We start from the raw sequence: 13,713 nt of genomic DNA, 5'->3' as shown, positions 1-13,713 counted from the left end.
AAAGCAATGGTTGCTCATACAAGCTATTATAATTTAGTGACCTTATTAAAAGAAAATTGGTTATTATTTGTCTTTGTTCTTTGAATAACAAAAGCACCCCACCCCCTGCACTTAAAGTTATAGGTTATTTACTGTGCAAACAACCACTGCAGGCTTATTTGATGCAGAACATATCAAATATATAAAATTTATTAAAATTGACTACTCGAAACTATAGTGCCATGCCTTGAAAGTGCAAGAGTGGATTGATAAAAATTAAGATCTAGATGTATGCTTTAAAACTTTGACATTTTTTTTACTTGTCCATCATTACAGTAAAAAAAAAAACACTTACATTTGCAAAGGTGTCCTGTACCAGTCACATAATGCCTATGTTGGGTGATTATTTATGCATAGTAGTAAGTAAATGGGCCAGTTATTAAGTTTGTAGTCTATAATTTTAACAGCCCCCCCCCCCCCCCCCAAGTTATACTCACACAGACGTAAAAATAACGATATAAATTATTATAGTTCTTACGGAAATTACTATTTTTAAAGCAATTTTATTGTATTTCAAAAAAGAATACGTCACCATTTTGACGCACACCATTTTAACCCCACTTTAGACCTCGACAATAAAGTCTAAACACAACCAGTTCGGAGGTGTGTGGCCTCATTTTGGGAGGACGACTAGTCTAATTCTAACATAGATCAATATTTAAATTGTGTAGGCCTATAATTTAATATTTAGCAACTAGATCTAGATTTCAATATTTTATACTAGGCCTACTTGTGGCTAAAAATAATTCGGTTGAACTAGATAAATATTTGACGAAAGTCTGTGTAACATAATAAATTAGACTTCTTTTGGCACTAAGTACCGTGTCAAGACAATAGTTGCACTATTTTTATAGTGGGTGATGAAATCAGCAGTCAATAAAGTTTTAAAACTGCTATAAACTGCAATGCTTTGTATTTTACAGAGCAGGCTAGGCTCGGCTACAATCCAGATAGAATCTATCAGTAAACTGAGTAAAGTATGTTTTAGTACTTTTTTTTATACTAAATCCATTAGTTTAAAACGTATACTCTCACTTTTTTTGCTAATAACATCTAGATTTAGATCTAGAAAATACTTAGGCCTTGTTGAGTACGTTTGTAATAATATTCTTAATAAATAATGGCTTGCTTGCCGAGACCAGATCTTAGAAATGCTTTTCCTTTCAAGTACAAAGTAATCGAAATGAAAGTGAATCAACGTTTCACATACTGACACAAACACATATGAATCACAATCTCATCTGTGTCCCGTGTGACTAGATTCTAGTGACACAGTCTATTTGATTCTATTCTATTGTTTGTCTATAACTATAACTCCTCTATTCACTCTATTCAAGTCTATTCTAATAATTTAATTTTTATTATTAAATATTAGGGGGCCTAGGGATTTTGGCAAAAAAACAAAACACTATTGAGGGGGGGGGGGTGCAAATCGAAAGTTTGTGTCCGGGCGCCGGGAAGAGTCGCTACGCTTTTGAACCAATGTGAACTCACGGTGACCCTAGCTAGACTGTGTCCGTATTTTTCTCGATTTTAGCATAATTTACTCATTTGTTCCCAACCAATTTTTAAAAAAATCAAAAGCATACAATATGGAACTGATGTGTCAAGGACACCCAAGCTGCAGTATGAGTGCACTCCTTTAAAAACATTTCCCTCTGGCAATAGACATGAGACTTATTCCCAACCTACTGTGAATAGACTCTTTCTTATAACAATTTCTTACTAAATAGCTAATACTCTAGATCTAGATTAGATGATTTTAATTATCTTAGATCCTCTGTCACTTAGAAATTTTTTGACATAAACTGCCCTTTTGTTTTTAAAATAAATTTTTATCAGCATAAGAAAACAAGTTAATAAAAAGTCTAGTGACAATTTAAGCGCAATTTCCTTATGTTATCCATTACAATTTTTTATTTTTTGTAAATATCATCATATAAATATAAACTCCTACACGATGCTCAGTTTAAATCATCATAGGCCTGCAAGATGCTCAGTTTAAATGTTCTTAATTAATTTTTTGTGACCGAACGAAAGGATATTTTTGAAAACTTTCTACGGCAATATTGGTCTAAATTATGGCAGGAATCGATTGGTAAATGTTTCAAGTCGCTAAGTGGTCTGGTTGCCGAGATATGGAGCAAAAACTGCATTTGTTTCCGGGAAATCCAGGAAGGAATCCTGGGAATTTTTTTGGCCCACAATCATCCGTGGAACTTGCTTAACATATTTGCTTTTGGAACTAGTCCTCGATATTGCTTCGTTGAGGAGGAAATATGACTTAAAGCTGCGGACATCCATCCATTCCCAGAAATGACGAGTTAATAATCGCAATTCTCCAGAATGGAAATTGCGCTAAAAAGTCCAACACATATGCTTTAATTTGAATAAATTTAGTAAATTTTGATTTTTTTTAAGGTAGTGATTAGGTTTGCAAAAACGTATTGATTTACAAGTGGTTCATCTGTCCTCTACAGAAGAAAACACAGACAGGTCAGAATGTCAGATCCAGCAGCTCAAGTTCCCCCTGCTGAGGAACCTCAGAAACAAAAGAGTGAAAAGGAGCTTAAAAAGGAAGCAAGTCGGCTGGCTAAGTTGGAGAAATTTAAAGCAAAACAAGAGAAGCAGAGCAACAAAGGTGGTAATGAAGGATCAGAGGCAAGTTTAAAGTCGGGTGTTGTGTAAAAATTTCAATTTATTTTAGGTGAGCTAGATTTTAGTGCTCAACAGTAAATATTTTACTCAAAAAAAAAATAAACTATTATTTTTTTTAGTTAAAGTGTTCTTTATGAGATTACGCTCATGTTTTAATTTTTACGTTTAATGTAAAAAATGTAAAGCAATAAATATATTATTAAACACAGGTCTAACTACTTCTAAATATAACAGTTTAAAGTTATTGTGTTAACTATTCTATTATACATACCATAACAGTCACCCTTATTATGTTACATAGAAATTATAAATTACTGGGACCATAGACCTTATCTTACCTGTTAAAAATGCTTGTAATGTAGGCCTATTTCAAATAGCAATAAACAGAAATTTTTGTATCTTCTACATTGGCTGTGTTTATCAGTTCTTTAAGCTGAATTCTTTGCTAATTGATAGTTTATATTGTACAATAAAAAATGCAGGAAGTGTATTTTATTGCTTTCTTTTACTATTTAAAATATATTTAGGTAAGTGGTCTATTGTAAACTGCTGACATGGGTGTAAGTTAGTGAAGGGGTAATCACTTGTGTGGTTAACAAATAAGATAAATCCATTGATCCCTTGTCTGAGAGCTAAATTTTTAACATAAGGTTTAATATGTTATTGTAGGCAAAGGCCAACAAGAAAAAGAAAACTGAAGAAAAGCAAGTCATCACCTATGATAGACCAACTGAAAAAGGAGAGAAGAAAGGTAGAGTGATTGTTTTTGTTGCATAGACTATGCATGAGCTTGAAATCCTATTTTATATTCTTCCCTTTCTTACTCAAACTTCTAATCCCTGTACTGTACCAAGTTATCCAAATTTTTGAACAGCTTAATAAAATACATCTTCTTATTTTAATGGGTTTTTTTATGTAACAGAAATCTATGTGTTTTTTTTAAAATCTGAATTAAATATGTGTTCCAGATACCAAATGTCCAATGCCTGATGCCTATAGCCCCAGATATGTTGAGGCTGCCTGGTATGACTGGTGGGTTAAGGAAGGTTTTTTCAAGCCTGAATATGGTGTAAGTAGGCTATTCATTGTGCTTATTATGGCTTATTTAAACAATAGCTTTGTAAATCTGTCAAGTCCTTATTTTTCTTATCTCTGACTATATTAATGCTATAAATGCCATTCAGTCATAATTTAAGTTTTTTTTCCTAATCACTTTACCTGTGTGTTATTTTCATGTTAAGTCTGACAGAGCAATGATATTCCTTTACTTAAGGCTAAGGTTCAGGTTATGGTTAGGTTCTTCACATGTGTTAGTACAGGCTCAGCTTTTTCTGTTTTAAGTTTCAAATTATGTTCACTCCATTGATTCTGGCTTCTCAGTAAATAACCTATATTAAAAAAACTTTTTGATTTTTATTAAATAAAAATTCTACAAGCTAAATCTACTATGATTAACATGTTAATAGTTTCTTGTTGTCAGGGAAAGTAATGTAAAAACTTGATTATACACAGGGCAGAGATTTAAAGAACTTGAAGTATGAGGACAAGTTTATAATGGTGATACCCCCACCAAATGTCACAGGGACATTGCATCTTGGTCATGGACTCACTAATGCTGTGGAGGACTGCTTGGCTAGATGGTAGGTTCAAACAGTGTTAGGTCTCTAATTCTTCTTGGATTGGGTCTTATCAATGTTGCCCTAAGGGGAAAAGCTTGTGTGAAACATTTATTTTGTGTGCGGTTTTCTACAATTCTTATAGATGGTTACGTGTATTTTTTTAAAACATGACTGTGTGGCAGATTCACAATTACTGTCTGATCGCGCAGCTTAGAGGGATAATTTTTTTTTTAAAGCAATGCACTTATCAAATTTATATGGTATTTCAAACTAACAACCAAATTAATATTGGCAGTGACTCAGTGTTAGTAAATTCCAAAAAAAAATTAATTAGCCTAGGTTAATTTTGGACAAAGGTTAGTTAATGTCAAGATTATTTGTCCTTTAGTTTAAACAAAATATTGTTTTGGATTTCCAGGCATCGCATGAAAGGAAAAGCAGTTCTGTGGGTGCCTGGTTGTGACCATGCAGGCATCGCCACACAGGTTGTGGTGGAGAAGAAACTGTGGAGAGAGCAGAATAAGACCAGGCATGACTTGGGCAGGGAGGCTTTTGTCAATGAAGTTTGGAAGTGGAAAAATGAGTACGAACCTATTTTATTCATTTACAATAATCTTTAGGATGAAATGTGTTTTTTATTTAGCTGCTCACGTATACCATTATTAGGACTATTCAGTATTATTTCTAGTTACAATCATATAAGTTTGTTTTATGTAAAAGCGGACAATGTTTATGTTTTTTAGAAAAGGTCACAGAGTTTATGATCATCTGCCATTCTTTGAACTATTTAGTATTATTGCTATTAACAATCATAAAAGTTTGTTTTATTTAAAAGCGGATAATGTCTGTGTTTCCCAGAAAAGGTCACAGAATTTATGATCAGCTGAGATTGCTGGGAGGATCATATGACTGGGATAGAGTTGCCTTCACAATGGATGAAGTGAGTGCATTGTCTTATTAACATAGTTAATATTCATATTCATATTTTGATTTAAAAAAAAAAAATTAATGATAGTTTTGTTATTGGCTTGAATTATATTGTAAAACTTACTTTAGATTTTAAAAAAGCAATTTAATTCCCATAAATTTTTTTTTTTTTAAATTTAGTCAACTAACAGATAAATACATGATCCTCATGCTTGAGTTATATTTAACAAAACTTTTTTATCCTGTTATTCTATTTCATTTTATTGTGTAAAAAGTCTATATGTAAATACCCCATAAGTTTTATTAATAAACTAGGCATGCTGCCCAGCTTCGCTTAGGCTTTCGAAAACATTGAGAATTAGAATGCTTAATTAATTCGCCCATATAAGGCGCCGGTCAGTCGAGGTCAGTTTTGACCCCCTCATCGTAGACTTTTCGGCCAACCGGCCCCCGTGTTCTGTCGCCCAAAGGCAAGATCCTGCCAAATTTGAAGCGCCTGCAGCGCCGGAAAGTGCCCTATCGGGCACCCGACAACTTAGCTTTATAGATCATCTAGATCTAGAATCTCTAGATCTATATGATCTAGAATCTCTAGATCTAGATGATCTAGAATATCTAGATCTAGATCAATATCTAGATCTAGAATCTCTAGATCTAGAATCCAAATAGATAAAATAATTTTTTTAAGTTTAGGCCGAGAAAATCGTATTGTATACATTTCATAGCGTACATAGCTCTAAATCATATTTGAATGAAATAGTTCATTTCTTTTTATTCTAAACTCGACGTCATGAGTTTCGTGCTCTTTTTTTAGTGTAAACAATAAGCGACGTCATTGTTAAATGCGTTCTTGTCCCAAGTTTAAACACTTTTCCGGTTGCATAAATAATACTGTTTCTCTACATTCGAATACGCCTTTATTTTTTATTTTTCTTCTTTAAATAAAATTGTGGTTATACATTTAAAACATCTAACATAATATTTTCAACAAAAGTCTGTATAAAGGTATCCATATATCGCTGCCGATTCTGACGTGATGTCCGGCGAAAATATTTTGCGGACAGAGAGAGAGAAGAGCGCACATGGCCTTTTATATATTAGGATAGAAAGCAATTTGTTAGATAATTTTTTTTTAGATATTCTTTTTTTTTAGATTTATAATTTAAAAATAACCACATGAATTAAATCAATTGTGCACATCAGTGTATCATTTAGCCTTAACACGTAACACATTAATATAATAATGAACCTTATGAACAAACAAGTGTTCCTTCAATACTATTTTGTTTTTACATTGATATTGTCAACATTTTGTTTTTTTCTGTTCAACAAGTTGGTACATTTTTTAAGTTACAAGTTAAATTTTCTAAAATGTCATGTTGACAGGACCGCTATCGCTGTGTGATTGAAGGCTTCTGTCGTCTCCATGAAATGGGTCTCATCTACAGAAGTGTCAGACTTGTCAACTGGTCATGCACATTACGATCTGCCATCTCAGATATTGAGGTTAGTCTGTAGTGCAGATAGTGGCGTTAGTAAACTCAACTCAACATGAGCTTCATATTTTATTAATATTTATTGGATGGTGTGGCCGGATTGTTAGACTGCTAACTTTTGAACCTGGAGATTAGATCCTAGGCTATGGGATTTCCCTGAGTCCACCCATCTGTGATGAGTACCTATGGTACACTCCTATCCCCTATTAAGTTAGTTTCAATTAGTAATTGAACAGGGGATGTAGTAAAGTCCTGCTGCACTACAGTATAGTTAAGGCAGCTGGACAGAGAACTGACCAGACTATCCATTTGAATGCTGATGTCACAGATACAATTGAACTCTACTTCTTCTACTCTATTAACCGCCAGGTTCAAAAAGATAACTTTACTTTAACATACATGATTAGACACACTCACTGTAAAAGTACAGTCCTTTAAAGACCTGTGGTCCCCAGTCAGACAGAACTGGCCTCTGTCTTGACAGAATCTGTGGTGACATCCTACAAGAGAAGGATGCAGTGACCTTACTTCTGTCAGAGCTATCTTGTATATTTTGTGGATCTGGATAGGCTCAGGATCTAACACCTTACACAACTAGTTCTCTAACTCACACCCATCTAGTAGTCTGCCATCATTATTATTTTATGAAATTATTTATATTTTAAATGTGTTTTTGCGAAGAAAAAGTAAACTGTTTATTACTATTCTCATAATCTAGCAGTGGTTATTATATCCTTTGTAAATATTTGTAAAATACTGATCTTAATACAATATTTTTACACTCAGGTCGACAAAAAAGAAATAGAAGGAAGAACTTTGATAGAGGTTCCTGGCTACAGTGAAAAAGTGGAGTTTGGAGTCCTTGTCTCATTCGCTTATAAAATTGTCGACTCAGGTAGAGAAAAGTGTACTAGGGTACAATTATTTATGTTAGAAAAGTAACTTTCATGCAGAATAAAATTTACTCACAATTATCAGTTGTCATTGATGAAGTGTCATTTTTAGTAGAATATTAAACAATTTTTGATGAACACTTTTTAGAAATATTTTCATAAAACTGTATTTAAAAAAATAAATAATTTAGATAGTTCATCAACCTTTAATTTTTTAATTTTATTGATTGTATTGTTTTTGGAACCAGAGCATCATATTTAGTTATTTTCGCTTGTGTAATTTGACAAACTAAACAATATTCTGTTCAGCAAATAAAAAAGATTAAGTAGTTTGTCCTTTGAAAATTTAAAAAGATTGAATTATTTAGAATTATTTTTAAGAAATAATTATAAGTGTCTCTATTGTTTTTTAGATGAGGAAGTTGTTGTTGCAACCACTCGTATAGAGACAATGCTTGGAGACTCTGGCATTGCTGTTCACCCCAATGATGAGAGGTACAAACATCTCCAAGGGAAATTTGTGCAGCATCCATTCATTCCCAGTCGCAAGATGCCCATTGTTTTTGATGAGTTTGTTGACATGAGCTTTGGAACAGGTTGGTGCAGTGCTCATTGTTTCCTTCACAGTTTTGGTTTTTATGCCAGTTTAGGAATGTTTAAGTTAAAGACTGAAAGTTGATGTCTTACATGTTAGCTGTAAACACATTTGAATATGTGGTACTGTCATCAACTATACCTTAGCCCTGATGATTAAGGTTAGGTAAAAATCTTAATAAAAATGATCTGTTGATATAGCTTTAAGTGTCAAGGTTAGGGTTTGGCTAATGGTACAAGCAAACCAAAAAAGCTTCAATACACCCTACCAACATACTTACATTTACTGATGTTAAGTATCCTTAATGGTCGGCGTGGCCTAATGGTAGAGAGCTAGATTGCTAACCCAAAAGTCTGGAGTTCGAATCCAGGTACAAGTCAGTAGAATGTCCCAGGGGGTACCTAACTCACATTAGAGGAAAACTAAGCCCTTCATGTGCTGGGGTCTCTGAAATAGATGAACTCTACTTCACCCGCTCCATGTGTCTTGGGGAGGAATGAAAAAAGATTATGATGAATATACAGAAACTGCTGTTTTAAGATAAATGGATATTGCTAAAAGACAAAGACGTTTTTTGTTTGTTTTTGCATTGACATTTTCTTCATATTTTCTTCTATAGGTGCTGTGAAGATTACACCAGCCCATGACCACAATGACTACGAGGTTGGCAAGCGACACAATTTGCCTTTCATCACCATCATTGACAACAATGGACTCATTACAGGGGACTGTGGCGTCTTCACTGTAAGTCCCTCTTTCTTCATACTGTGCGTGGTTTATTTAGTTTCAGTACAAATATTGCGTTCTAAAGGTTCCATGGCTTAAGGATTAGGAACTTCTGGCAGCCCATATGGCAGGTTTATCTGTTTCTACGACTGCGGCGTATGAAGGGATAGAGTGGTCAGCCGTCTTTATTCCATGTGTTATTCTAAAACTAAGTTTGCACTAATGAATGTGGTTGAAGAACTTGAAAAATATAAATATCTCACACACAAAAAATTGTGTTTTGTACTCAGAAAGTGAGTGCAATTATAAATATAATTCAAGCTTTTCTTATTCATTGTGAATGCTAAATCCCTTTTCTCCCCCTCACCTCCTCTCTCCCCTCTGTAGCATTTGGTCACAACAGTAAGAATCTCTCGCTGGGAGGGAATGGGATACTACGGACTAGTGTAAACAGGGATACTAAAGTGTGTTGTATTTTTGCAAAAGCATTCATTCATTCAGAGCTGTGATTGATACATTAGAAATGAAACAATAAGCTATCATAGCCGAGCATATACTGATCAAGAAAAAAACTCTAAACATGTAACAGTGTTTTGTTTCATCACAGTTTTTAAGTTTTCTTGTACAAAATATACAAATCAATGAAGTAATTAGTACATCAGCATTGAAATTCAGAAGCATCAAAGGTTTTTTTTTTGGCAAAATGATTGATTTTGTCTTGCATGTTTAAAGAATTACTGCATTTTCCCCACACATTCAGTCAACCTAATTTAAATAAATACTGCATTTAGTTAGAGAAATGTTGCATTGCATCTTGAATCTTTAAAGGGTTAAAAGGGTGACTTCTGTCTGTTTCAAGGCATTTATTTCTTGTGTGCAATGTTTAGATTGTGTGCATACTTTAGCAATGTTGCATACTAATGATGAGGATGATTAATGGGCTAATATTGCACTGTTTGTGGAACTCTTCTACTTTGAAAATAAGTTTTTTTTTATCTCCATGGCCCCCAAGCACTGAATTTTGGTTTGACAATGTCTCTCATAGGTTTCATAGCAGGAACTGATGTTTTGTAGTACTGTGCTAGCATGGTCAGCATTTCAGTCACTTGTTGTGGTCTTTTTTTGGCCAGGTCATTTTTTTCATTGGGGTCATTTTTAATGTTGTACAACTGTATTAGTTTTGTTTCATTTATCGGTGCCTTGTTTTTATTCCGTCTTCTCTTGGCTTTGTTCCGTTTTCGTCTTCTTATTGCTGAAGAAGTAAAGGTTCTAATTAGCATTTGATTTTTTGGATTGTTTTGATGATACAAGTAAAGTTAACTGTAAAAACATGTCACAAGTACAAGCTTAAAAAGAAAATGGGTCATGTTGACATTTACTCATGTAGTGAGTTTGAGTGTAAAATGTTGAGAATTATGTTTTTATTATGTTCTATGTATATATTCTTCCAATTCTAGACTTGACTAAAGTGTTGACACTAGGGTCTCTAGGTCATTACCCCCCCCCCCCCCCCCCCCTTCCCCCCCTCCTATCGCACCCCATCATTATCTCCACTCTTTAAAATACCTATTATATACATGATATTGGTAAAGTGATGAACCCAGCATTTTAAAATATGCCCATGATGGGAGATAGAGTGCAAAGCAAATCAGGTAATACTTTCCCTAAGCATTTTATACAGTAGTTGAATACAATACAGGAAAACTAGCAAAATGTAGAATGCTGGAAACATCTTCTAACCATATTCGACTCCCTAACTCTAAGAATAACCCTATTCTAAACATATTAGTATTCCCAACCCCTAAGTCTTTTTATTTTAAAAGTAAAGATTCCTCTTTAGACCTAGCTATCCATTGGGCAGATGAAGTAGAATTATGTGTTTCTTTACCTCGGCATATGAAAGGATAAAATGGTCAGCACTATGCCCAGCCTCCTTTACTTCCCTAATGTGAGTTAGGTCCCCATCAGAGTTGGGTCGTCTCAGAGACGTTCCCCTGAATTGAACCTGGATTCAAACTCAACTTCTAGGTCAGCAGTCTAGCACTCTACCGCTAGGCCACACCATCCCTCCTATCCCTATTATGTTTGTGTCAATTAGTAATTGAACAGCGGGATTTAGTAAAGTCCTGTTCTCTGCAGTTTTTTGGTTAGGAAGTAATTGTTGGGGGGGGGGGGGGGGGAGGATGTAATCTGAGGGGAGCTGGCAACTCACCTGGTCCTGTAATAAGTTTATAATCTCCCACCCTGATAGCTGCACACATCTTGATGTCAAAGATGTTTGAGTAACTGTTGAGAGAGAGTTTTTATTTAATCAAACATTAGCATTTGGATTAACTTTGGGATTAACCTTTTCTCAAAGAAAGTGAAACCTTCTTCCCCACTGATCAGTTCTCAAAGAACTGGATTTAAAATATCAGTTCCTAAGAACATTGACCTACTTCCCCACTGGTTTTAACCCAGATATCAGTTCTCAAAGATAGGTGCCCTACTTTCTAACTGGGTTTAACCCAAATATCAGTTCTCAAAGAAAGTTGACCTATTTTTCCACTGGGTTTAACCCAAATATCAGTCCTCAAAGTTGACCTACTTCCCCACTGGGTTTAACCTAATAATCAGTCCTCAAAGAAAGTTGACCTTCTTTCCCACTGGGTTTAACCCAAATATCATTCCTCAAAGAAAGTTGACCTACTTTCCCACTGGGTTTAACCCAAATATCATTCCTCAAAGAAAGTTGACCTACTTCCCCACTGGGTTTAACCCAAATATCAGAAAATTGACCTATTTTCCCACTGGGTTTAACCCAAATATCAGTCCTAAAAGAAAGTTGACCTACTTCCCCACTGGGTTTAACCCAAATATCAGAAAATTGACCTATTTTCCCACTGGGTTTAACCCAAATATCAGTTCTCAAAGAAAATTGACCTACTTCCCGACTGGATGATCAACACTGTAACAGAGTGGGTCAATGTTGTGTAGAATGTTATCTCTCCCTGAGGGAAGTCCCAGTCCGATGGTCCTCCATTGGTCAATGCCAGCTATATCCCTGGTTCCATCCATGTTGCCTTTAGCCAGCTTTAGAATGGTTGGGAACCAGTCGGAGATGTGAATCAGGCCTGTGTTGATGTAACCCTATCAGAAGAAAAGTCAGGGCTAGTCATCTTAACTCTCTTTATCTAGTCTTCTTAAATCTCTGTATGTAACATTCAGGGCTAGTCTTCTTATCTCTCTTTATGTAACATTTAGTGCTAGTCATCTTAACTCTCTGTATGTAACATTCACTGCTAGTCTTCTTAACTCTCTGTATGTAACATTCAGTGTTAGTTATCTTATCTCTCTTTATGTAACATTTAGTGCTAGTCATCTTAACTCTCTGTATGTAACATGCAGGGCTAGTCTTCTTAACTCTCTGTATGTAACATTCAGTGCTAGTTATCTTATCTCTCTTTATGTAACATTTAGTGCTAGTCATCTTAACTCTCTGTATGTAACATTCAGGGCTAGTCTTCTTAACTCTCTGTATGTAACATTCAGTGCTAGTTATCTTATCTCTCTGTATGTAACATTCAGTGCTAGTTATCTTAACACTCTGTATGTAACATTCAGTGCTTGTTATCTTATCTCTCTTTATGTAACATTCAGTGCTAGTTATCTTAACACTCTGTTTGTAAGATTCAGTGCTAGTTATCGTAACTCTCTTTATGTAACATTTAGTGCTAGTTATCTTGACTCTCTTTATGTAACATTCAGTGCTAGTTATCTCAACCATGTTAATATGAAAGTCAGTGCTAGTCCTATCAAAATACAGGCACCATTTTCCAAAGGGTAACAAGGTTGTCTAGTATTCAACAATTGATACACAGTATTAATATTATTTGAATTTGCTGCCCCAGCCCTAATCCTGACCTTATTACTGATCATGGCACTGACTTCAAACTATAATCCTGACTTACATAAAACATTGATATGTAAAAATGATTATGATACTGTATAGGCTAGTCCTCATATATAAAAATAAAAAATAAACATCTTTTAAATAGATGTTAAACAAAATAATAATTCATTTGAGTACAGGTGTCATGCATCTATGTGTATCTACATTTTGCGTTTGTGTATATCTTGTAAATATGTATGTTTTTTATGTCTGGATGTCATATGTGTATGTTTCTGTTATCTAATGTGTTCATTTGTATCTATTTATGTGCATTGAGTGGGTGATTATGTACATGTGTGTTAGTTTGTGTATGTGTTGTGTATATGTTTGTGATATCTTGTATGTTTGTGTGGTATAGCTATTGTGTTTTTGTGCGCATCTGCATAAAGAAGTGTGTTTAGGTTTGTGTATGTGTTGTGTATATATGTCTTCTTCCTGTGTGTATGTTTGTGAATGTTTATTATGCATGTTTTTGTTCATTTGTTTGTATGTTAGTGTATGTGTGTAAAACAGTTACCTTCTTAACCAGGAGGGGGCTGGCCACAAAAGCAACCCCCCTGATACCTCCCTCGTACAGCTGACCTTTTTTCCCTTTGAGTGGGTAGTTAGATCCCCCATCTGAAGGGTTAGCTCCATTGTCTGTAGTAAACACTAGCACTGAAAGTATCAACGTTTCAAACATTGGCCAATGGTTGTTGAACAGGAGTTTCGTTTCAATTCCAATAAATTATTTGTAATGGTGTTTTCTTTTTATAAATTTATAATCTTTAAATATTTATTATGTTTTGGTAATAAATGTTTAATATTGGTAGAATAGTAAATGCATAGT

General features: G+C 34.5%; 1 protein-coding gene across 1 annotated transcript in view; it reads left to right on the top strand.

The window, feature by feature from the left end:
• The first annotated feature begins 1,240 nt into the window (after nt 1–1,240).
• LOC131940736 (valine--tRNA ligase) overlaps nt 1,241–13,713 on the top strand; it is a 48,502-nt gene continuing 36,029 nt past the window's right edge. Inside the window, exons 1-11 of the mRNA XM_059299507.1 lie at nt 1,241–1,289; nt 2,520–2,700; nt 3,367–3,448; nt 3,666–3,766; nt 4,210–4,337; nt 4,735–4,899; nt 5,175–5,256; nt 6,630–6,749; nt 7,526–7,634; nt 8,046–8,228; nt 8,847–8,971. Coding sequence (XP_059155490.1) covers nt 1,264–1,289; nt 2,520–2,700; nt 3,367–3,448; nt 3,666–3,766; nt 4,210–4,337; nt 4,735–4,899; nt 5,175–5,256; nt 6,630–6,749; nt 7,526–7,634; nt 8,046–8,228; nt 8,847–8,971 — 1,302 coding nt within the window. The 5' untranslated portion in view covers nt 1,241–1,263. The remainder of the gene's footprint in view (nt 1,290–2,519; nt 2,701–3,366; nt 3,449–3,665; nt 3,767–4,209; nt 4,338–4,734; nt 4,900–5,174; nt 5,257–6,629; nt 6,750–7,525; nt 7,635–8,045; nt 8,229–8,846; nt 8,972–13,713) is intronic.

The sequence above is a fragment of the Physella acuta genome, unplaced genomic scaffold, assembly GCF_028476545.2.
Source record: "Physella acuta isolate Inbredline_101_S28 unplaced genomic scaffold, ASM2847654v3 ptg000328l, whole genome shotgun sequence".
Lineage (NCBI taxonomy): Eukaryota > Metazoa > Mollusca > Gastropoda > Physidae > Physella > Physella acuta.
The sequence above is the reverse complement of the archived record's forward strand: the minus strand, read 5'-3'. Positions and strand labels throughout refer to the sequence as shown.